Source organism: Phodopus roborovskii, unplaced genomic scaffold, assembly GCF_943737965.1.
Source record: "Phodopus roborovskii unplaced genomic scaffold, PHOROB, whole genome shotgun sequence".
Taxonomy (NCBI): Eukaryota; Metazoa; Chordata; class Mammalia; order Rodentia; family Cricetidae; genus Phodopus; species Phodopus roborovskii.
In genome coordinates this window covers 2,872,544-2,898,085 of record NW_026126516.1, presented here as the reverse complement: position 1 = coordinate 2,898,085, position 25,542 = coordinate 2,872,544, and the positions used below count along the sequence as shown (strand labels likewise).

At 40.8% G+C, this 25,542-nt stretch overlaps 1 protein-coding gene and 1 non-coding gene across 5 annotated transcripts in view; one reads left to right on the top strand and one right to left on the bottom strand.

The window, feature by feature from the left end:
- Nucleotides 1-377: 377 nt before the first annotated feature.
- LOC127231241 (U6 spliceosomal RNA) lies at nucleotides 378-479 on the bottom strand. The gene has a single exon (XR_007835282.1). It is a non-coding gene; the product is annotated as a U6 spliceosomal RNA (small nuclear RNA).
- A 3,292-nt stretch (nucleotides 480-3,771) lies between these two features.
- Trip11 (thyroid hormone receptor interactor 11) overlaps nucleotides 3,772-25,542 on the top strand; it is a 61,688-nt gene continuing 39,917 nt past the window's right edge. Inside the window, exons 1-7 of one of the 4 annotated variants that reach the window (XM_051196486.1) lie at nucleotides 3,772-4,046; nucleotides 9,209-9,267; nucleotides 14,028-14,138; nucleotides 16,313-16,591; nucleotides 19,786-19,845; nucleotides 21,824-21,989; nucleotides 22,451-22,813. In XM_051196486.1, coding sequence (XP_051052443.1) covers nucleotides 3,908-4,046; nucleotides 9,209-9,267; nucleotides 14,028-14,138; nucleotides 16,313-16,591; nucleotides 19,786-19,845; nucleotides 21,824-21,989; nucleotides 22,451-22,813 — 1,177 coding nt within the window. In that variant the 5' untranslated portion in view covers nucleotides 3,772-3,907. Of the gene's footprint in view, nucleotides 4,047-9,205; nucleotides 9,268-14,027; nucleotides 14,139-16,312; nucleotides 16,592-19,785; nucleotides 19,846-21,823; nucleotides 21,990-22,450; nucleotides 22,814-25,542 lie in introns of all 4 variants that reach the window. The other 3 variants (XM_051196487.1, XM_051196485.1, XM_051196488.1) reach the window with 3 other exon arrangements.

The following is a 25,542-nucleotide window of genomic DNA, read 5'->3' as shown; positions in this document are numbered from 1 at the left end:
AATAAACCCTTTCTTCCTCCAACTTGCTTTTGGCCATGGTGTTTTTCATAGCAACAGAAAACCAAACTAGAACATTTTAAAGTCAAATGTTATTGAACGTATGTTTTAAAGCTTGCTAGAAAAAAAAAGTCAAGCATATGTAAGTAAAAACAAGATCAGTACAATGAACATTGTGTACTCATAACCCAATTTCAATAATGATTGGTTTCTGACAATATGTTAGCATTTTATTTTTTGAGACAGGGCCTCATCACATTACTCTGGCTGGCTTTGAGCTTGCTATGGTGACCAGGCTGGCCTGGGACAAATAGAGATCCACTTGCTTCCTGAATGCTGAGCTGAAAGACATAAACCACCATGCCTGGCCTCTGACAATTCATTTTTTGGAATGCTTCATGAAGTTGTGTGTCATCCTTACCTGGGGACATGCTAATCCTCTCCGTATCATTCCAATTTTAATATACCTGCTGCCAAAGCATGCAGGGTTTTCAAACAGCCCTGTGTAGCCCTGGCTGTGCTAGAAGTCACTCTGTAGACCAAACTGGCCTTCCTCTTCCTCCTTGCTGGGATTAAAGGGATGTGCTACCACTGCCAGGTTCTGACAATTCTTTTAATGCATGTGTGTGCATGTTTGTGTGTTAGGGGTATGGGGTATGCTTGTATGTCAATGGAGACCAGATGACAACTTGGTGTGTCACCCTCAAGAAAGCCATACATTTCTTTGAGACAGGGTCTCTCACTGATCTAGAATTCACCAGTTAGACTACCCTGGCTGGCTAAAAACTCCCGGTCATCTTCCTGTCTCTGCCCCCCCCCCCAGTTGACACATATATGTGCTACCATGCCAAATATATATATATATATATATATATATTTTTTTTTTTTTTTTGGTGATTGAACTGAGGTCCTCATGTGTGTGAAATAAGCACTTTGCTTAACTGAGCCACCTCCAACCTGGCTTCTGACCATTCTTGTCTCATGTTCTTGCCATCTTTTTGAAGTACATCCAAGATAGCGTATTACGCCACTTATCAGGCTAATCATACCTTACGGCACTTGAGTCTTATATGAAGAAAAAAAAAAAAAAAGCCGAAGGAAGGTTCAGTGTTTCTCAACCCCTGGATTGAGACCCCTCTGGGGTTTGAATATCAAATATCCTGCATATTTACATTATGGTTCATAACAGCCAAATTCCAGATATGGACTAGCAATGAAATAAAGTTTTTTCAAGACAAGGTTTCTATGTGTAGCCCTGGCTTTCCTGGAACTCACTCTGTATACCCAGCTGGCCTTAAACTCACAGGGATCTGCCTGGTTCTGCCTCCTGATTGCTGGTGTTAAAGGTGTGTGCCACTACTGCCTGGCTGCAACAAAGTAATTTTATGGCTGAGGGTCAAAGCAACATGAGGCACTGTCCTTAGGGATTGCAGCATTAGGAGGTTGAGAAACACTGTTTTAGAGGGTAGCATTTGTCCTAACAAATGGTGCAAAAGCTTATATTTGCATTTTCTTCATTACATCAATTTTGTAGCACAACATGAATTTATGGACACATGTTTTCCACTCTAGAGGACCTGAGAGAATGGAGCCGATGGATGAGGTAGACTGAAGTCTCATGCAATGGCCGACTTTATTCAGAGCAACGGACAGTTTATACTCTGAAGGTTAAGAGGAGTCACATGAATAAAGTGTACAATCACAAGGGCAAGCCACAGGTGATGGGCAACCCCCATGTGGCAAAAACATGCTTTCCCCATAGAGGAATGGAAACAACCAGTTGTAATGAATACTCTGAAGTAAACTCACTTGTGTCTGATGCATTTGGGAGGAGCACAAAAGCGCATTCCAGGAACAATCCCAAAGGGACTGAGGTCACGATTATTGTGTTCTTGGAGTTTTCTCACAAACACTCAGAATTCTCATAAGATTCCATTCTTGGACAGTGTTCTGACAGACATGGAGCTTTAGAGGATTTAAAGCTACAGGAAATAAGAGCTTGATTACAGTTTCTAAACATTTCAATCATTTGTGAACCCAAGTCCTGAGTTCATGACACTCATCATCCTACGCTGAATATAAGCCAGAGACTGATTAAAGACCTGCCAGTCCCTGTGACATGCCTTCTTCAGACCTAGGATTTCAATTACAAATCTTCCCCAACCCTTTCTGCTCAAAACATGCTTACCTTCTTATAAATTCTCAAAATTGACCAGGGTACTCTTGTCTAAAAGACTTTGTATTCCGTTGTATCTTCCCGAGTAGACTGCTTTCCCCATATATCTGTATATCTCACTATTTCAAGTCTCTATTCAAGATTACCTTATCGAGGCCTTCACCATTGTCTACATTACCAGTGCTCCACTTACCATGCCATGCCCATATTGTCCTTACACTGTTCTACTTTTCTCCCTAATGACCGTCATTACTACCTGTCTTAACACTACGTTTTGTCTAGGTGTGCTTTCCCATGGGACACAATCTTTGTAAGCTCATAGACCATTTATTTTCTCCTGCTACATCTCTAGTGCCCAGAAGGACAGTAGACACGTTGATCATTTGAGGATTATGTATGCTACATTTAAAAAACATACATGTTGGAACATGCTTGTAATTCCAGTACTCGGGAGGTAGCAGCAGAAGGGTTCGAAGCCAACCTAGGTTATAGGAGCTCCTGTCTCAAGCAAAGGCTTGAGGGTGTAGCTAAGCCTGTATGCACGGTGAGCACAATCTCCAGATTTAATCCTCAGCACCAAAAATTCTCCATCAAATCAAGCTGAAGATGTAGCTCATCTACCCCACCACTGCAGAAAATGCTCCTGTCTGCTGCTTCTCGTGTTGTGTTTTTTCTTTATGCATTTTCTCACTTTTCTTGATTCTATCCCCATGTCTCTCCGATGCCTTGTCCTGGGCCACAGAAGCTGAAAACCCCTCGGAGGCGCCCCAAAACCCAAATAGATATCTGGTGAGATTATTCAGATTCCGGGGAGTAATAATTCGGTATGGGGGTCATCAGATTCCACATACTGGGGGTATTCCTAATGTTCCTTTAGGTACAAGGTAACTGGTTAAAAAAAAAAAAAAAAAGCCGGACAGTGGTGGCACAGACTTTTAATCCCAGCACTCGGGAGGCAGAGGCAGGCAGATCTGTTCCAGGACAGCCAATCTCTGTCTGGAAAAACTGAAAACAAAACAACCAAAAAACGTGCTTTCTACTTAGACTCTTGCATTGCAACCCGCTTTTGCAGCTTTGTAGCCTCGTTTCCAAGGCTCTGGCCTGGAGCAGCCTCATAGAGGCGGGAAAAGAGAGTAATGTGGGTGGGTTGAGGTCGCCTCTCTGAGTGGTGGGACGAGCCTGTTGAAGTGTCTCCCAGCAAAGCAACAGCTCCAGAAGATAGAATTAAGGAGGCGTGCCCCAGGGTTGCCTCCGCCTACAAACAAACGCAGCTGCGCAGGTGGAAAGCGTCCGGCTGCCCCCGCCTCTTCGGTCTCCACCTCCCACACGCGGGCCTCCGCGATCCCACAGTCCTTCGCGCGTAGAACGCTTGCAGCGGCCCCTCTACGCCATCGCGGAGCATCTCTGTGGTCGCCGCCGCTTTCCCGGCGGTGTCATGGCGGCCGGCGTTGAGTTGGCAGGACTGGCCCAGGACACTGAGGAAAGTCACTAAAGCTGAGGAGGAAGTGTTGCAGTCATACGGCGGGGAGTGGTGGGAACGAGCTGAGGCTCCGTGGGGGCCACGGAGTCCAGAGCGGCGAGCCCTCGGTGAAGCGCCGGGCCGGGCCGGGCCGGGCCTCGGCTTTCTGACGCGGCTGTTGGTGGGAGTGCCGCGTCCTGCGAGTCCTCGGCGTCTGGACCTGCACCAGCGTCCAGGGACATTTGGAGCGGACGCCGTGCCCTCCACCCGCAGCGATGTCGTCCTGGCTCGGGGGCCTCGGCTCCGGCTTGGGCCAGTCTCTGGGTCAAGTAGGGGGCAGCCTGGCTTCCCTCACTGGCCAGATTTCAAACTTCACGAAGGATATGTTGATGGAAGGCGCGGAGGATGTGCCAGGTGACAGCTGGAGCGAGGCGGGAGGGCTCGGCTGGGACCCCGAGAAGGCCCGCTCGGCTCCGGCTCCGTCGGCAGACGGGAACGGGTCGCGAAGGAGCCACTTGGCACTTTTTCCCTTTGCACTCTCCCCCTTGGCTCCGCAGACGCCTTCCCAGCCTGCAGGACGGCTGGTGGAGAGTTCTGGTCCCCCCCCCCCCCCATGAATACCCAGGATAGCGCTGATACCTTTACGCGGAGTCGGGTCTTAATTGAGCGGTCCATGCTTCTTTCTTTCTTTGCCCTTAGCTTGGGGGGCGGATCTGATTTTGATCGTGTTCCTTTATTTTGACAGCTAAAATGGCATGGCCATTTTTTTTCTTACATACAATTAAACGTTTGGTGACTCTTGTCCTGTCTTTAGCACATTGTCAGGGGAATAGGGCTGTTTATCTCTTTACCTATTTTCTAGTTTTGCTCATCGTGAAGACACATTACAGCTAAAAAATGTGTTTCTGTGTTCCGTTGCACATTTCTCCCATATTTTGACAGAACTTGAGAAATACTTTATCTTTTGAGCATTTTTGTCTACTTCACTCACTTTACATTTTGTAGACATCATTGCTCTGCGTCTGTGAGTCTGTGTGTCTGTGCGTGTGTGTGTGATGGGCTGGCATGGAATTTGACACAGCGCCCACGTGTGGAGGTCACAAGACAGTTTTGTGTTTTCCTTCCACCTTTGGTGGGTTCTGGGCATGTAATTCAGTTCACTAGGCTTGCATGACAAGTGCCTTTACTCACTGGCTTATCTAGCCAGTCTCCTTCAGTTGTTATTGGTGTCATCCCCTTGCTGTCCTAAAGAATAGTACCTCGAATTCAATTGTAATCAGTGGTTAGGTTAATTACTATTACTATTCTTGACATTCCTTTGAGTGGGTAGGGTTTTTAAGAGTTTTAATCAAAGGAGAGGGTAGTTAATCCAGCGGTTAAGATCGAAGTCTGCTCTCCCAGAGGAAGTCGGTTTGATTCTCAGCACCCAGTAGCAGCTCACAGCTGTCTATAACTTCATTCAGTTCCAGGGGAGCCATTGTCCTCTTTGGGTCTCGCCAGACACCATGTGCCCAAGTGGTGCGTAGACAAAACACCCATACCCTTACAGTAATCACAATCAAAACTTTAAAGTTCTAATCAAGATTTGCTGTGCAGCTCAGGCTGGCCTGGAGCAGACGGTCTTCTTGCTTCTCAGCGCTGGTGCTACAGATTTGTACCGCCATGCTATGGCAGCTTTCTTTATAAATGAACAACTTACTGTTCTGTAAACACACTCTGCTGAATTGTATTCTCAGCTCCCCGGTGCTTTCATCGTGACTTAAAGCCATGGGTATTGCTTGGAAATAGAGAAATAGTTTGATAGAAAAAGTCTTTCTATTTAGAACGAAAACTGGGTTGCTGCCCAAGCCCATTTTCCCTCTTGGGCTTCCCTTGAGTGGGAGGTTCATCACTTGGGACTGTGAGAACGAAAGGCCTCATGTGTCCAGTGAAGGAAGGGTCATGGGACTTTGAAGGCAGAAAGGGGCTAATAGCCATGGGGAAGACTAGATTCTTACTGTGTTGCAATAGGGATTAACGCCGTCTCTTTAACTTTAATAGGTACCCCAACCTGATGGAGAGGTTATTGTTTTTTCTCACCAGAGAGCTTCCTGTAGTCTCAAAAATACAAACCCCCCCCCACCTTTTTTTTTTTTTTTTTTTTTTTTTTGAGACAGAATCTTGTTTTGTAGCCCAGGCTGTCCTGGCATTTGCAGTATAGCTCAAGGTTGACCTCAAATAGCATTTTTCATGCTTTACCTTCATACACTGTCAATATTAGGCTTTTTTTAAAATTTTATTTTATTTTGTTTTAAACTCTAGCCCTGTCAGCATCTGCCTGCAAGGTACCAGGAATACAGGCATGCACCACCAAGCCTGGCTTAATAGTCTCATTGTTAGTGATTTGGCTAGCTGCTCATTTTCCTGAATTAAAACTCTTCATCACTTTTGGGTGTGTGTGTTATTCATTTGTTTCCAGTTGGCCACCAAATCTTGTCCATCCTGTGTCATCATTCTCCTTTTTCTTTGTAACTGCTAATACTAACTCAGAGTCTGTGTCTCCTGGGTTGGATTTCTTCAGGTCTGGTTCTTGATTCATTTTCTGTTGTACTGCCTAGTCTAAACATATGTTATTAACATTTTCTTGACTTACAGTAAAAAAGCCTCTTATTTTGGGGAGGTCAAAGACCTGATCCCTCTGGATTCAAGCTGTCTTTTCTAGTGGCCACACCAGTTTCCATATCTATTGTTGGACATAAATACGTGCAGTCTGTTCCCAGAGCTTCTGTCACAAAGACTGGCAGGTTTCCCCATCATTCCAAGCGTCTGCATGGAAAGCTTACTATACGTCCTCCTTTTTTCTCCTCTTCTGTATGTCCATGCTGTATATGCCAGCGACTTTGTAAAAGTGTCCTGACCCCCACACAGGATGACTTGGTTACCAGTGTTCTTTAGTCTAACAGAGCTTTGTGTATGATTGTCTGATAGCACTAATGACATTGAGTGATGATTTGTCTTTTTCCTTGATGTATAGGAAGGGGTTTCTTAGTTACTTTTCTACTGCTGTAACAAAACACCATGACCAAGGCAACTTACAGAACAAAGTATTTAATTTGGGGATTCAGGGTTCCGATGGGTAGAGTCTGTGGCAGCATGGCAGGGAGCATGGCAGCAGGCAGGCAGGAATGGTGCTGGAGCGTTCGCTTACATCTCATCTACAAGCACCTGGCAGAAAGAGGGAGAGCTAACTGGGAATGGCGTGGGCTTTGGAAACCTGCAAGCCTGCCTGGAATGACACACCTCCTCCATCAGGGCCGCACCTCCTAATCCTTCCCAGATAGTTCCACCTGGGAACCAAGTGTGGAAATATTTTGTTTGTGACCTAACAAATGAAGCTTGCCAGAAGATGAGCCATTGGAGGCCTTTCTCATTAAACCCACCACGGGGGTTTTATTTTTTTCTCCCTCCTACATATATTACCAGTATAGGACATCTTCCTTTATATGTTCATTGTAGATGTTCAATAAAAATTTTCCTTAATATTACACAGGACTTGATTAATACCTGTTTTATTGTTGGAACTTTAAAAATAATTAGTTTGGAGTAGAGTTGATTAAGGCATTCAGATATTTAATGTCAACCCTATGTCAGCAATGAACAAGAAAATAACTCCCAAATAAAACTTTAGATACTAGACAGTTGCCTTTCTACTACTTTATTGCAGTCAAGATTAAGAGAGTGGACTTTTAGCTGTGTTTGGGATTTTATTTGTTGTTTCCCTTCAGTGGTAGTGGGTATTGGAATCAAGGGTCTTGTGCATGATCAGCACAGAGAACTTGGGCCTTTAAATTATATTGACATAGGTTCAGTTCTTTTTCCGTACGCTACAAGTTGTGAGATCTTTGACAAATTACTAAAAACTTAATCTCTAACAGTTACTGGGACTGGAAGGATGGCTCGCTGATTAAGGTTACTTACTGCTTTTGACCCAGTTTTGATTACCAGCACGTACATGTCAGCTTACAACTACTTCTAACTCCAGTTCCAGGGTATCTCATCCCTCTTGGGACCACCGAGGGCTCCTGCATGTGTGCAGTACACATAAGCAGACACACATTTATACATTTACAAAAAGGAGTTTTCTTATCTGTTCAAAATGAGTAAGTGCATCATTTGTAAATTAGAGAATTGGATTTATGTTGTTTGGAAATGTTGCAAGCGCTAAAAACATAGGCAAGTGTCTGTCAGGTTTTCCCTTACTGAGAAGGCTAGGCGTTTGTTGTTTGTTTGTTTGTTTTCTGTCATAAAACTTCTTAAAGAGCAGGCAGGAATTTGGAGCAGGGAACCTAGCACACAAAGCCCCAGGAAAGAGAAATGGAAAATTTTTTATAAAGCTGGCTGAGGGAGGGTGGGCTGCATGTGTAGCCGGGGTGGTCTGCATAAACTTTTAAGTCCCTCTTTGACACAATTGCAGCTTTTAGCAGTTGCTTTCCTAAACAAATTAGCTCTTACTTTGTCCTTTTGAGAATAGCAATTAGTCAGTCTTTTTAGACCGAGTGTCAGGCAGGACATACAACAATCATAAAAGCAATCCTGTATGGTGATTTTCCCAAGACTGTCATTGTTTTATAGACGTGCCACTTGTTTTTTTTTTTTTTTAAATAAATAGTAGTTCTATGAAGTTATATTTATAATGTTTATTATTATCTATTAATTTTTTTGGTTTTGTTTTCTTGAGACAGGGTTTCTCTATAGCCCTGGCTTTCCTAGAACTCACTGTGTAGACCAGGCCGATCTTGAACTCACAGAGATCCTCCTACCTCTGCCACCCAAGTGCTGTGGTTAAAGGCATGTGTCACCACAGTCAGGCTTAGTTTGTTGTTTTAAAAGTGTTGTTAATTGGGTGTTGGTGGCGCACGCCTTTAGTCCCGGCACTTGGGAGGCAGAGGCAGGCAGATCTTTGTGAGATCCTGGTCTTCAAAGTGAGTTCTAGGACAGCCAGGGCTACATAGAGAAACCCTGTCTCAAAAAACCAAAACTAACCAACAAAAACAAACAACAACAACAACAAAAAACACCTGTAAATTTCTGCTGGGCAGTGGTTGTACACGCCCTTAATCACAGTTCTTGGAAGGTAGAGATGGGCAGATCTCTGAGTTTGAAGCCAGCCTGGTTTACAGACTAAGTTCCAGGATAGCCAGTGCTGTTACACAGGAAAACAACGACAACAACAACAAAACCTTCAAATCTCGTACAACAAAACTTTGTAGAATGTTTCCCAGGGATAAAGCCACCCCTCTTAAGGTGTAGGGGAGAGGAAAAAGGGCAGCCTGTGTGGTGCCTTGGTAATGATGGAATGGCGTATCCTCTCAATAAGCTCCCCTCAGCCTAGTGTTCTGTTTAAACCCGGTGGAATGCATTTCCCTCAAGATCCCCTTCAGGGTTGGAGATACAGCCTAGCAGTGGGCTGCTTGACCGATGTTGACTAGGCCCCAGATTCAGTCCCTTAGCATCAGTCTCACCACCACAAAACAACTGTTTACTCTTCCATCTGATGTCAATCAAATATTCAGCATATACTGTTTGTTTTGTAGCAGATTTGCCCAATTCCGGGAGAGAGGAAAATGAAGCTACTCATTCAGTCTTAAGATCAGAGGTAAGGACAATTAAAGATAGCTGTCAAACTTGAGGTTTTCTCTTTTGAAGCCATAGAAGTTATTGAAGCTTCCAGAATTTGTAAATGGCCCGTCTCACCTTTCATTCAGCCTCTCTGGGTTTTGTTGGGCCTTATATCATTCCTCTCTAAGTGAAGAGTGCCTGCCTTTGCCGCAGCTGGTTCCTTTATAGCCCCATCCCCACCTCTGTCTGTTGGGAGTAGGAAAACCGACGCATGTAAAAGTTTATCATTGACCTTATCCAGCAGTGTGCTGCATTGTAGTGGCGCATTTGTTCGTTTGTACTTGTTTTCTCTAAATTTTGTTTTGCTTTGCTTTTTGAGCTAAGATTCCTATATAGGCCAGGCTGTCCTTGAACTGATGATCTTGCCTCAGCCTCCTGAATGTTGTTGGGCTCACAGGCCTATGTTCTATTTCTATGAAAAGACACTGTGGTCAAGGTAACTCTCTTATAAAAGGAAGCATTTAATTGGAAGCTGGCTTCTAGTTTCAGAGGCTTAGCCCATCATCATCATGGCGGGGAAAGTGTCAGCAGACTTGGCAGGCATGGTGCTGGAGAAGTAGTTGAGAGCGACATCCTGACATAACCTAGTGTGGGTTTTTGAAACCCCTAATCCCACCCCCACTGACGTATTTCCTCCAACAAGTCCACGCCTCCTAATCCTCTTCAGTTAGTGCCACTTCCAGATGACTAAGCATTCACATATATGAGCCTCTATTGTATTTAAACCACCACAAGCACCACAAGGCCTGAACCATCACACCTAGCTAGTGGTCCATTTAAATGTAATATGAAAAATGAGATTCTGTTTAATCTAGAGTTTTACATTTCCTAACATTAGAATAATAATGTAGTATTTGGAGCAAAGAAGTTAAGAATATAGGAATAATAAGCTAACTTTACTGATTTGTTCCTTATGAGTCAATGTGGAGTTGTGACTAATCTGGACATTATATTATACTTAATAGGAATGAGAAAACTAAAGAAATTAAAGGGTTTCAGAGTGGGAGTTATTGTAAAGGACTGTCAGAGCTCAACAATTTAGCCTTGGGATAAGAACAGCAAAAGAACACTTAGTGTTATAGTGAGAGCTGTTCTTAGAGGACTGTGGAAAGCATGATTCCCTCCATTCTAAGCCTATAAAAAGGGAACTCTCAATCTAGATACTAAGATAGTATTTCTTGAGAAGCCTTTTGAACTCTGGTCTAGGTCATCGAGGTGAGATTGTGCACTTTGAAAGCAGAGGAGGGACTTGTGAGAGAGGGACACTAGCACTGAGCCCATAGAAGATAGCATTGTGGTGGCATATGCAACACAAGGATTCATAGTAAGACGGAGCTAGAACTCCTTGAGGAGATCCTCTTTGGTACAGACCCACCCAGAAAAATTAGCAGTAGAGTGTGTGTGCTGGTGTAACTCAGTGGAATTTGCCAGTGTATGTTTTGAGGGAAAGCAAGATGAACCTACTTGAATAATGGCTGCTTTGTACTGAGTCTGAAAAAGGGAATGGAAGTTTCTGTCCTGTAGATCTCAGTCACTTTAATGCTTCTTAGGACTGTATCATCTATGGCAGGTATGCTTGCTTCCTCATTTGATGCTACTTGAATACCAGAGGGAGACAAGATTATACTGTGTGGTCCAGGAAATGAGCGAGGCTCTTGCCTCATATGTACATGTACATGCCTACACATGCTTGTCATACTCTTGCTGTAGGTCACCTTGTGATCTGTCCACACTCAGACTCACTGATGTCCAAGAATAAGCTGATGGTAGCAAGTTTTAGTGCAGAAGAGAGGCAGTGTGTTTCCAGGGGAAGCTAGATCTGCCTGTGAGTAGTTGACCAAATTCCTTAGGGTTCTTTTGACTTATTTTTTCTTTCTTTGTTGTGTGTGTGTGTGAGTCAGATGTGTGTCCCACAATTCATGGAGGTGAGAGGGCAACCACAGTTGTCAGTCCTTGCCTTCCACCTTGACACAAGGTCTCTTGTGGTTTGCTGCTTCATATGCCAGGCTTCCAGGGTTCTCCTGACTCAACATGTAAAGTGGGAATGGTGGGTTATAGATGTGTCTGGGTTTCCATGTGCTCTGGTGTTCTGAGCTCCAGTCCTCACAGTTGAGCAGCTAGTACTGTACCCAGGGATCCATCTTCTTAGCTCTGTTTTGTTGTTTTGTTTTTGCTTTTTGGAGACAGGGTCTTGCTATGTCACTGGCATGCCTATTCCAAGTCCTGCTTAAGAGTCTTTAATTGTAAACCTTACAAATTTACATAAGCTACCTTTCCTCTTTTTGCCAAGGAAATAGTTATTAGATTTATTATTTGTACCTAGTAGATTCTTTTAGCCTTTTTTATATTATCATTTTTCAGAAGTGTGAATTAAATAATTGAAAAGATTTTTTATTGAGACAGGGTCTCTGTAGTCTGTTCTCGGACTTGTTGTAGACTAGGCTGGCCTCTGCCTTCCAGTGCTGGAATTAAAGGTGTGCACCGCCACTCCTGACTTCACTAGAAGTTTAATAGTTTATAAATAGTGCAAACCCCAGTTTTTGTGTGTGTGTATTTGCTTACACGACGTGTCTGTACCTCATGGGTACAGTGCCTGTGGAGAGAAAAAGGTGGCATCAGATCCCCTGGACTGGAGTTAGAGATGGTTCTGAGCCACAGTGTGGGTGCTGGGAATCAGACTGGGGTCCTCTGGAAGGAAGTACCACCAGAGCATGGGGCTCTGGGTTTGTCAGTGGTACATGTCTGCCATACCAACTGTACTCAGAACATTAAAGCAGACCAGCACTTGGCTGGGATTCAGGCCAGTCAGGATGAGATAACAAAACCCGGTCTCAGAGCAACACAAAATCAGCAGTGTTCTTTGGATTCATCTGGCTACTTACTAACTCAGGTATAAACAGGGATGTAATTATCTTGTTATTGTTGATTATAGATTTCAGCTGCTTTCTATGTAGACTTTTGGTTGTTACTTCTTCCTTCCTTCTTTTATGTGTATTTATGTACATGTGGAGGCCAGCAGTCAGCTTTGGATGTTGTGCTTCAATAGCCATCCACCTTGTATTTTTATTTATTTGGTTTTTTGTTTTGTTTTTTTTTTTAGTGTGTATGGGTGTTTAATATGTATCTATGTCTGAGCACTAAATGCATGCAGTGCCCACAAAGGCCAGAAGAAAGTGTTGGATCTCCTGGAATTAGTGTTACAGACAGTTGTGAGCAATCGTGTGTGTTGGGAATTGAACCTAGATCAACTACCATCTCTCCAAGCCCAGTCATCTTATTTTGAGGCAGTGACTCTGACTGGGCCCTGAGGCTTACAGATTAGGCTAGAGTTTCTGGACAGCAAGCTCACCTGTTTCTACCTTCCCCATGCTGGGATTACAACATGCACCACCACACTTGCTACCATGCTATGACAAGGACTTTTATTTTGTTTGCGATAGTGTCTTATTGAACTCTGGCTAGCCAGGGACTGTCTGTATAGGTCAGGCTGGTCTCCCAACTCACAGAGATCTGCCTGTCTACTATTCTTGAGAGTTGGAATTAAAGTTGTGTATTATACTTAGTTATGTAATACTATTATAATTATTGTTTATGTATGTGTATGCATGTTTTATGCATATATCTGTGCACCACACACGTGCAGTGCCCTTGGAGGCCAGAAGAGGGTTTCATATCTCTTCTGGGACTGTAGTTTTACAGGTAGTTGTGAGTCTCCATATGGATGCTGGGAATTGAACTTAGATCCTCTGGAAGAGCCATCACTCTAGCCCCCACCTATTTAAAGAAACATTTATTATTTTTAATTTATGCATGTATGTACATTTTCGTGCCACTGCCTGTTAGTTTTTCCTGGAGCTGGTGTTACAGGTGACCTTGAGCTGCCTAATGTGGGTGCTGATGTTAGACTTAAGTTCAGTGTCACAAAGACCACAAAATTGAAATGCCTTTTTTGCTCTTCTTTGTTTCTTGAGACTATGTCTCTCTGTGTAGTCCTCATGGAATTCACTATATGGACCAGACTGGTCCCAAACTCGTAGAAATCCACCAGCCTTTGCCTCACAAATTTCAGGCTTTAAAGGCTTGCACCACCAAGACTTGACAAGGCAAAACTTTATTCCTGATCAAGCTTGTGTGCTCAGAAGAGTGGGCACGTCTGGATATAGGAAGTGAACTTGGTTTTTATCCTAAGTAGGTGGTAATGAGGTCTCCTCTCCATTGGCTGGGGTCTGACCTCACAGTCTTACAAGACTGGGCTATAAGGAAGTGAAAGAAACCCACCTAATTTCACACAGGGTCTTTGTGTAAACAAAGGTTTTATTGGGTGTGTGGGGGGGATTGAAACATCTTTGTCATAAACACAAATTTTACAGTGTTGTTCACACTGAGAGCCAGATTTGGGTGCTGGACAACAGCCGTATGTGCGCCAGGACCACGTGATACTGAGCTTGGCATAGCAATATCTTTCTTCACCAACAGAGCCATCTTACTAGCCTTACCTCTGCTTTTTCCTGTTTCTTTAAACCTGATAGATATTTGGGGAACTTTTCCAGCTTCTGAGTTCATTGAAGACAAAATAGGGCTAGAATTAGGATTTTAATTTTAAGGTCTGAGACCTTTGGTATTTTACATCTTTTTTAGTGTAATTTTTTTTTTATAATGTGTGCATGTGATAATTGCTAACATGCTTAACTTGACTTGGAATCTTTTTGTTGAAGATACTTTTCTCTTTGCTTCTAGAATGAAAGACTTAAAAAGCTTTACACCGATTTAGAGGAAAAGCATGAAGCATCAGAATTACAGATAAAGCAGCAATCTTCGAGTTATCGCAGTCAGCTGCAGCAGAAAGAGGCAAGGGCTTATCCTCATTACTTTGTTCTTACTTCATGGCTAGTTTTTATATTCATGAAAGTATTAAAAATACTGAATTTAATAAAATTGGGAAAGTGTTCCTATTAATCTTATTTTATAAGTTAACCTTTGGGAAGAATAAATCCTAGCTCTTTAGAGAGTCTTTTATAATATATTTTAATGACTTGATGCTTATAATTTCTGATATTTATGAAATATACTTTAATATATGTTTCCCTAGGTCTTAGGAACTTTTATTCAAAGTGTTTTGTAGTGCCTTGAATTGAACCCAGAACTATGCGTATGTTAAATATTTTTTTAAGTTGATCTTAATTGTGATTATTGCTCATGACATTTTCCCTTATAAAAATACATTTTAACTGTATGTGTTAATATTCTTTATATTGGTATGTAATTGATTTTCCACATAAAAGTATATTAAATACAGGTTTTTTTTTTTCTTTTTTGCAAATGTTCGTGTTTTCTTGTAGTTTGTTAAAATATTGTTTTGGCACTATTTTATCTTTTCTTTGAAGTCTTAATAATTAATAATAGTAGATATTATGTAATTTAACCAATGTCACAACCAATGTCACCCTGATTCCTATTGTTAAATTTTCTTATGTGTTTAAACATGGTTACATTAAGTTGAACTATTTCTTATTTTATTATTCAGATCATTTAGATGCGCTTTAGTTTGTTGACTGACTTCATTTCTACCACAGGCATCTTTGAGTTTTTTAATTTGAATGAGGCCTGGGACTACAGCTCAGTGTTTGAGCAGAGTACTTACTTGTCTGGTGTGGGAGGCCCTGACTTCAGTTCCCAGCATGATAAAGCTAAAACACTACAAAAATATACCTATTGGTTTCTATTTTTTCTGGTGATATGTGAAAGTAGAATAAAAAGTATACTGCTTTTAAGATAAAAGTAAACAGAGCTAAAGTCTCTAATCTAATGAAAATTGATAATTTTATATTAAAACTCAACTACTGCTAGAATAAATACAAAAAGTAGAGATTCGAGGTCAAATTAAGGTTAAATGCCTATATTTTTTCCAGTATTGAGGGTTGAACTTAGCACCTTGCACATGTTCAAGAACTTCACAATTAAGCTATATCCTAGCTCTTTTCTTAAACCTATTTTTAAGACAGGATCTCAAACTTGCCCTGTAGCTGAGGATAGCCTTTCACTTCTGAGCCTTCTGTCTCAGTTTCCCAAAGGGCTGGGATTATAGCATGTGCTACTGTGTCCTGTTTTACAAACTGCTGGGGATCAAATCCAAACTGCTTACTAGGAAAAGCACTCTACCAACTGAGTTACATCATCAGCTTTTTTGGGGTGTTTGTGGGGTAAATGAGTATGTGTTTTGATCAAGTCTTGTTAGGTAGTACTGTCTGCCCTGGTACTTACTATCTATGGCCCAGGATGTACTCAAATTTTCAGCAATCCTCCTGCCTCAGCCCCCTGACTACTGTTGTTATAGATGTGTGCCACCACACATAGCTTTACAAGTTGGTATTGACACTCTTCAGTTAGAACTCTGCTTAAGAATTCAGAATTTTTTACTGTCTCTAAATAGGGCCAGGTTTTCATTGCCTCATCTTGGCTAGTGTTAAGATGGGGCCTATTTTAATGCATATTTCTTTCTAAGACTCTTGCTAATAACTGTAGGCTGACTGTGTTGTCCTATCTAGAAAGATTGGATTCATATATCAAAGCATTCTTTCAGTCATGTTGTACAGATGAGTGCAGAGTTACTGCTGATTCATGGACCTTTTGGGCCTCAGTCCAGCCATGGTCTGAATTACCTAACTTTTGTTTTACTGAATTACACAGCTTTTGTTTTACTTTCTGTCTGATAATTATAAACAGAGCTCTGATAAAATTACCTATATTTTGATAGAGCAAATTCGTTCCCTTGAGAAATTCATTGCTTTAGTTAACATGTGAGTGAAATCCTAATCTTCGCACTATCTTGAACATTATCCGAACTTAATGGGAATTATGTTTGTCTCTCAAGTGCAGTCTTGTGGTTAGGGTATGGTGGAAGATCTAGGTTCACTTATTAAGTGCTATTGTTCAGTCAGCATGCCTTTCAATACTGAATCTGTAAAAGGCCAATAAGCATTTCGAGCTATACGTTCTCTAAAACATGGATTGTAAATACATAGGAAGAAATCAACCACCTTAAAGCAAGACAGATTGCACTACAGGATGAATTGCTCAGACTGCAGTCAGCTGCCCAGCCCATACATCCAGAATCTGGCAGGGTATCAGCAGCCACTGCATCACCTTCATTCAATTATGGCATCAGTCATCATGTGTCAGCTTTCCATGAAGATGACATGGACTTTGGTGATGTGATTTCATCGCAACAAGAAATAAACAGATTATCAAATGAAGTTTCAAGACTTGAATCTGAACTTGGACACTGGAAACATATTGCTGAGGTTGGTAATATTGGGATGAATTTGTGAAAACTATGGATTAGTAAAAATGCTGGTATTATTTAGGCAGAACATTTGGTGCCAGAAATAATTCTTGACTAGAAAAATAGAAAAGATGTATTTGTCTTCTAATGCAGCATTTAGCTTTCTAATGATTTTGGTTAAGTCATCTCTCAGCTTCAGTTGTCTTTTCTATGTGATATGTGGATTCTCTTTTTAATTAAAGCAATAAATTCACTTTCAAAAAAAAAAGTTATAAACTCAGACTCAAAAGATAAAAATTAAATTGAGCTAACACCCCTGGAGTCTTTGGTGATGGAAGCACAGAACTTAAAGACATTGTTTTTGAAAATGTGTTAGGATTTTGTCTGAGGTTTTATAAGCTCTAATAACATGTAAAATAAAAATTTGATCCTTAGTATTAAAAATATGTTGTTATACTGAGCTGAAGAGATGGCTCATTGCTTATGAGCACTGGCTGCTCATCTTTCCAGCAGACTAGGTTTGAATCCTAGGATGCCCATGGCAGGCCACAACTGTCTGTAACTCTCATTCCAAGGCCTCTGATGCGCTCTTCTGATCTCTGTGGGCACTGCATACCTGTGGTGCACAGATCAGGCACAACACCTACACATAGAATAATCTTTAAAAATACATGTTGAAGTGTTGTGTGTCATATTTAATGCACCAGAAATTAAGTACTGATATTTTGAGTTGTAAGCGTTCTTCCAAGGAACTTTTATTCTGTATACTAAGGGTTCTTTGTTATTGTTTTCCCCTTCCTTTTGAGGTGGGACTCTCACATGTAGCCTTGGTGGACCTGGAATTCACTTTATAGACCAGGCTAGTCTTGAACTCATAGAGATTTCCCCTGCTTCTGCCTCCCTAAGGCTAGGAACAAAGGTGTTCACTGCCATGCCCAGCTATACAAAGATTATATAATTTATGGAAGTTGTCAATAGACAGTAGATGTTTGGATTTAACTTCATTGATATAGGGGGAAAATATAGCATATAAGTATACTTCAGTTTATTAAAAAACAAAATAAAATCCAAAGCGTCCTTTCGTGGATGTAATCAGGTTATGAAAAGGAAATTAAAATTGTTTGCTTGCTTCATACAGCTTAGTTGGGCCTATCTTTGTCCATCTTGTCTTACCAAAACCAGGATTTCAAATTTATACGCAAAGAATAACCTGGAGCCTTGATAGTGGCATGGATTTCCTTGTGTTTGGAGACTTTGATTTAATGTGTATTTTAGGGTCTTAGAGACTTCTAAGAAGTGCCAGGCAATTGTGATGATCTGAGAATCACAATTAGATTTTTTAAAGGTTTTATTTATTCATTATGTATACAGTGTTCTGCATGAATGCATGCACACCAGAAGAGGGCATCAGATCTCATTATAGGTGGTTGTGAGCCACCATGTGGGTGCTGGGAATTGAACTCAGGGCCTCTGGAAAAGCAGTCAATGCTTTTAATCACTGAGACATCTCTCCAGCCCCTTAGATTTTTTTTTAAACTTAATTTATGTGTGTGGGGTAAAGAGGGGTTACATACACACACATGCATGTGAAGGTCAGAGGACAACTCACAGGAGTCAGCTCTAGCCTTTCCCCATGTGAGTCCTGGGATTGAGTTTAGGTCAGCTGTCTTCGCGGCAAGTGTTTTACCTGTTGAGCCATCTTGATAGCATGTACACACCTGTGGTTTCAGCATTTGGGAGCTGAAGCAGGAGAATTTGGAGTTTAAAACCAGCTTGCATAGCAAGATCTTGTCAAAAAATCAAAACCAGGAAAACAAATAAAAGAGCATGGTTAGGTTAAGGTTTAAAAGGGAAAAGAGATGACCTCTTTTTTTTTTTCTTTTTCTTTCTTTTCTTTTCTTTTTTTTTTTTTTTTTTTGTGTATTTGACATGTCTTGAATGTCAAGGGGAGACAAAAACTAGACTATAAAGGTAGAAAAGGCATAATTGGAACCTTTCAGCAAGGCTTATTTCCTAGTTAAGACAAAAAAAATTGCACTTTAAATGTTTCTATGTATTACCCCGATATATATTATTATCCTTACCATGTGAGGCATTTATTTGTTTTCTGGATAAGGAAGTTATTACTGTAGACGATATTCCCATTGTCAGAGGGGTTAATTCACACACACATATTTTGAGTGTTAAAATGAGAGCCACTACATACTAGACAGGTGCTCTAGAGCCACTCTATTACCCTCCCCTCCTGGGACCTCTTATGTTGCCCAAGCTGGCATGAGTTACCATCGTCTTTTCTCAGCCTCTTTGTCTAGCTGGGTTGTTGGTATGCACCACTGCACTTGTTCAGTTAGCCATTTCTGGACTGGAGCTTTGGAGTTTTACCATTGTATGTTCTTTCACTCCTAGGACAGCTTTGGTTCAGTAACATGTCATATTGTAAATGTTTATAAAGATGAATGAGTGGATATTAGAGGTTTTGTTGGCTAGTTGGAGAGGTGTGATGGATAGATGTTGATCAAATACAAAATTATCCATATTACCTATATATGAGAGGAATGAGTTCTGGTGTTCTTTGTATATTAGGTTAACTGTGGTTTTGTACATTGCTGGAACTCATACTCAGGAACTCCTAAATGCTAGACAGTCACTCTACTAATGGAGCTATATCCTCAGCCTTGTGTAAAATCATGTTTTGTTTTGAAACACTGTGTAGCTCTTGCTGTTCTGGAATTCACTATGTAGACCAGACTGACTTTGAACTCATAAAAATTACCTGCCTCTTGCCTCCCAAGTTCTGGGATTAAATGCATATACCACAATGCCAGGCATAAAACTCATTAAAAAAAAAAAAAAAGACTTTTACTGGCATTGGTATTGCGTAACTTTTTATCATCTTAGAAAGCTATTCAATTATCCTCATATTCATATTTCATTTAGCTAGTAAAATACTGGGTTTTTTTCTATATAACTTTATTTTGTAAAACTATTATTACCATCTAACTTAGTTAAGTTCTTGACTATGGTGTCTTTTATTTATTATGTACCAATAGATTAAAGACTTAGAATAGTGTGTGGCGTTCTTAATCAGAGTATGTCTGAGAAATGCTCTTGTTTTACAAAACAAGGATCTTTTAATAGTTAATTTGTGAGTTTTTGTTTTACAGAAAAAAAATCAGTATAATAATGTTTTAATTATTTTCTTTCTAAACTAAGGTGCGGGGAACGCAAAGCTCTGATCAAACAGAAGTCTGCAAGCTGCAAAATATTATTAAGGTAAATCAAAGTGTTGATTGCCAATGTCTCTTCCTTCCTTCCTTCCTTCCTTCCTTCCTTCCTTTCTTTTTTTCTTTCTTTGGCTTTTCAAAGGGTTTCTCCGTGTAGCTTTGGAACCTGTCCTACAACTAACTATAGACCAGGCTGACCTTGAACTCACAGAGATATCCCTGCCTCTGTCTCCCAAGTGCTGGGACTAAAGGCATGCACCACCACTGCCCAGCACCAATATCTTGCATCTAAGATTTGTAAGTTAAAGATACAAGCCAAATTAGTAGGACTCTTAGTTATAAATTAATTATATACAAGATAATACTTGACAGTTTTATTCTTTTTCAACTGTTTTATTCTTTTCAATAAAGAATGTCCAAGAATATTTGGTTTTAAATGTTTTTTTTTTTTGGTAATCCTAAATCTGTGTTTTTCTGTTCCTTCTATTCCCAGGTTATGACATTTTAAGAATTTGAGCTTAAAGAATGTTGACTAAAATGTTAATATTCACTGTAAATAAGTATTTTACACCAGTGATAGAATTTTGCTAGTTTTTGTCAGTTGTTTGTTTTATGAAGAAAGTCTTGGTTCATTCTTCATGGCAGTGGATTGTTTTTAATTATAATCAGGTACAGAACTGTTAGTCTTGGTTTAGTGTTATATTACAAGTGCAGGTAGAGCCCAGAGTCAAATCTGTGTGAACCCTGGCTGTACCCACGACCAGCTGTGCTGCTTGGGCATGTTATATAACCTTTCCCTGAGTCTTACTTTCATCAGTCGTACATAACCCTGTTGTTCAGAGGCATCAGTGTAAAGATTGGTGTTGGTACATAGCTTCACAGGATTCCAGAGTTATCTTCTTCTCAGGAATTGCAGCTACTTATTGTTGGACCCTTGGTGATACACAAGAACCTTTTCTGACTCAGTAAAGCAAAAGATTTGCTGGCTGGACCCAGAGTAGTCTGTGTCAGAAGGGACAGGAGTGGGGACAGCTCTGTGATCATCTCAAAACACCCTAGCCAGACTTGAAGATGCAGTTAGCAAGGGTGCTTCTTCCAGATCAGGACCTGGAGGTTCATCAGCCTGGCTGGAAGCCCTGCTCTTGGCAGTTTGGTAGTTCAAGACTGACAGAAGGATGATTGTGTAAGAGAATAGTAGCAGAAGGAAAACCTGTATGGCTTGAAGAACTCGGATCTGTTAGAACAAGTTTGTTAGTCTCACAGATTAGATGACGCAACTAAGCAGTACATCCAGCACTGTAAAATGAGAATGAGATGAGATTAGCAGTGCTCATTGTCAGAGGTTTGCAGTGACCCCACTGCTTTCATAATCCAAGATGAGCCAGAGAGCTGGATGTGGCTGTATGCACCTGGAATTCCAGCACTAGGGAGGCTGAGGCTAAAGTCAAGCTATGTATTGAGTTCCTGGCCAAGCGGGGATACATAACCTGAAAGACCTGACTCAATGGAGACAGGAAAACAAAGTCAGGTTGTTGACTCTAGTATTGAGGCAATATGCCATTAAGAAAAGAAGGTGTAGAGCCAGGCGTTGGTGGTGCACACCTTTATTTAATCCCAGCACTTAGGGGGCAGAGGCAGGCGGATCTCTGAGTTCAAGGCCAGCCTGGTCAACAAAGCTACACAGAGAAATCCTGTCTTGAAAATGAAATAAGATAAAAAGATAAAGAAAAGAAGATATTCTTGGCCATGATTATAAGGAAAAAGATATTTTACTATCTTTTGTTTCATTCTGTTCTTGATGCTTCCCCATTATAAATAAGACAACATTTTAAAATCATAAGAAGGCAAGGATCTGTCAGAATTGTCCCAGTTTGGGAACTGTGGTTGAATTGAATGCTTGTCAGTTTTAATATGTTCAGATAATTAATTTTAATAATACAAACTTTAGAAAGCAGTGAGATTAATCATTTTTTACTTCATTATTCATTGATCATACATGGGGTTATATTTGTTCTCGTGTTTTTCAGGAACTTAAGCAGAATCGAAGTCAGGAAATTGATGACCATCAGCATGAAATGTCAGTGTTGCAGAATGCGCATCAACAGAAACTGACAGAGATGAGTCGTCGGCATCGAGAGGAGCTAAGGGAGTATGAAGAACGAATTGAAGAACTAGAAAATCTGTTACAGCAAGGTTATGAGTTTACTAACTTTACAGACTAGATGACATTATTGAATAGCAAACCTTACACAATTCATAGATCCGAATACTGTTGTACACCTAGACCAAGCCCCATGGACTAAGAAGTGACTCATGCTGCTTACTGCTAAGTCTGCAGTGATGCTATAGCTTTCTGGGTCTGCAGACAAGGAAAGGCCTTTTGCACTTGTGTATTGGATTGCTTTGCATTGTTTGCTGATGACACTATAGCAGAAAAATAGAGATATTTTCACTTTGTTTCAAACTCAAATATATAACTCTTTAGTAGTTGATTCAGATGAAGTATTTGACTTTTTATTTATTTAAAATTATAAGATAGTAATTTGACTTTTTGAGTTGTCGAAGTTCTATACTCTCTTTAGTCTGTATTGTATATAGCAAGAGACTTTTTATGACTTGACATTTGATTTCTCTTGTTTTGTTTGATGTTTTAGATGGCTCAGGAGTTACAGTAACTGATCACTCTAAAATGTATGATATGCAAAACACTATTCAGATTCTACAGACGGAAAAAGTAGAATCTACCAAAAAAATTGAAGAACTTGAGGATAAAATTAAAGAGATGCATAAAAGATTGTCTTCTGCAGAGCATGACCGACAAGTGTGGAAGAGAGAACAGGAACGGCTGGAGGTGGAAAAGAAACAGATGACTGAGCAGTGTGAACGCTTGAAGCTGGAATGCAGCAAATTGCAGCCTCTTGCTCTGGGGCAGAGGGACATTGTGACAGAGGAGGAGAGGACTCTCCCACAGAGTTCCTCAGTTGCAGAGGTCTTGAGATTACAGCAAGCTTTGACTGGTATAAAATGTTTGGAACTTAACATTGGCGTTTTTTAGCACACTAGTTCTTTTTAAGTCAAGCTCTTTTAACTGCATATTCTATGGAAATGGAGTGTTTATGGAAATGACTTTGTCATTTGAGTAGAATTGTGGGGTTTGGATTCAGCACCAAATAGGAATTGTCTTCTGATAAGGGTTAAGGACTAGCAGGATGTCTCTCAGCCTCATTTTCTTATTCTCTTAGGTGTTTACTTAGAAGTCGGTAATTTAGGAAGCCAGATAGAGTTCTGAGAAATAGGAATTGTGTTCATGGGTATTTGTAATGTAGACAGATTGGAACATTGTAACTAATCAGAGCACAGACTCTCCAGTTAAAGAATGTAGCATTCCATCAGCAAAAATCCATTGTTACCCTTTGTCACAAAGGCTTGAGTGATAGGAGCCATAGATAAATAGTCTATTATTTTCCATACTCCAATTGATACTTAGAATTTTAAAAAAAAATTAGTATTAAAGGAAATAGGCAAAGCACCAGTATTCAAGCATAGCAGGAAAATAGTTGGAGGGAAACTCTTCAACCGAAAATTTGCATTTTGTCCTCTTTTAGTATAAACCCTGTATGAACTCATCCCCCCCCACCCCCAGAATTTCCAGTGTGATGTGCTTGTGAACATCCGTATCTCTGTCCTCCATGCCACTCTACCATGAGCTCCTGACCTGAGTGGCCAAATCTATATATAACATGGATTTTCAACCTAAAATTAATTCAAAGTAAGATCATCTTCTCCTCTCCCTCATATTCCTTTCCCAGCCTTTAGGAAGCAGAATTCTGGAAGTCACCCTTGACCAAGTCTTGTGGTTTTTGTTTCCTTGATTTTTTCACCCCCTGAGTGATATTTCAGGATAGCATCCCCAAAACTAGGGTATCTTGGGTGCATCAGCACTGGGAGTTTCCACTTGGACAAAGGGAAGGCAGTTCGGTGGAGATCTGGACCCCCAAATAGCTCTACTCATTTATAAAATAAGTGTATTATATTGAGTGAGACACTTAAGTTTGTCTAACAATAGAGCCGCTATCCTAGTCCCTAGTTCTCTTTTCCCATTTTTTATAGCCATGGACTTATTTTAGCCATGGACTTACTTAATGCCCAAGTTAACTGGTCAATAAAATCTCTTAATGGAGTAAGTTGAAAAATGGTATGAACAAGATGGTTGGGGCCTGGAGAGGGCTCAGTTGTTGTCGTTATTTTTAATTATTTTAGTTCATGTGCATTGGTGTTTTGCCTGCATGTATATCTGTGTGAGGGTGTCAGTTACCTTTGAACTGGAGTTACAGACAGCTGTGAACTGCCATGTGGGTGCTGGGAATTGAACCCAGGTCCTCTGGAAGAACAGTCAGTGCTCTTAATCGCCGAACCATCTCTCCAGCCCTAAGTTGTTAAGAGTGCTTGCTGCAATGAGGACCAGCCTTTGGATCACAACATCCATGTGTCAAGCTGAGCACCTGTGTGTACCTGTGACCTCATCTCTGAGGGAGTGGAAACAGGAGGGCTGTACTGGCTTGGCCTAGAAAACAGGAGTCCCAGGTGCAGGAAGAGACCCTGCTTCAAGGGACTACTTAGATAGATGGAGAGGGACAGAGGAGGAAGCACAACACCCTCTTCTGGCCTGTGAAGAAGCACCCAGATGCACTCACACATGCAGATCGAGCTTTAACAAAACAAGAGGGCTGGTCATAATATTATCTTCCTTGTAGGACAGGAATAGTCTGTGGCTATGTGAGTACAATCTACAGGCTTTCCTTTGAATAGCATGTGGGCCAAAGTGAGTGTTAGAAAGTGTTGGCTTTTTATTTTCTGCTTTCTCTTATTCTTCAGTCCATCTTTTTTTTTTTTTTTTTTTCTTTTTCTTTTTCTTTTTTTTTCTTCTGTTAATTTCCAGAAATGCAAAGCCAGTTAGGCCCCTACTTTCTAGTACTTTATGACTTTCTGGGAACTTGAAGATGAAATCTAAACTTGCACATGTCATATCTGTTCATCTGGTCCCTTTCTGCTCCCTCAGTTTATTCCTCTCACTCAACTTTGTAAACCTTAGCCATAGTGAACTCTGTGGTTCCTTTAGCCGGTCTCTAGCTCTTTCTCCATTGTATTTACCGCATTGTCTGAGTGGGATGTCCCTGTTTTTCCTTTGACTCAGTGAGGTCTTCCCTCCACGAGGAGAACTGCACTGCCACATCCTGGGCCCTTTGTTCCCACCTGGTTCTGACCTGATGTTTGCTGTTTTTGCCCTCGTAATACCCGTACTTGCTGTATCACACTGTATTGTAATCATTGTTTACTTGCTTCTATCACAGATCTATTCTGAATTGTAAGCTCATAAAGAGTAAGAACTGAAGTTTTCTGTCTTTTGGTCTAACACTGACTTTGTCATAAATGCTCAGTTGTCTTTCAGCTGATCTCCTGATAGTCTGTCTTTGGGTTCCTTTTCCAGAACCTTTTTCTCTATGAAGCTATATGTAGTACATTCATTTCTAAGTCACTTTAGATATTTGAGAGATAATTATACTGTTAAAGTGTAAACTTGCTTTTCAAGTTTTTCTTTTAAATAACAATCTTAGACCCGATACTTTTTCTGGCTATTTAAACCAATGGATTATATTTTGAAATTCATTGTTACTGCTTTTATCAGAACAGTAACTTAATACCTCATCCAGAGCACAGTGATAATTCTTACACTCTTCCAAAGCAT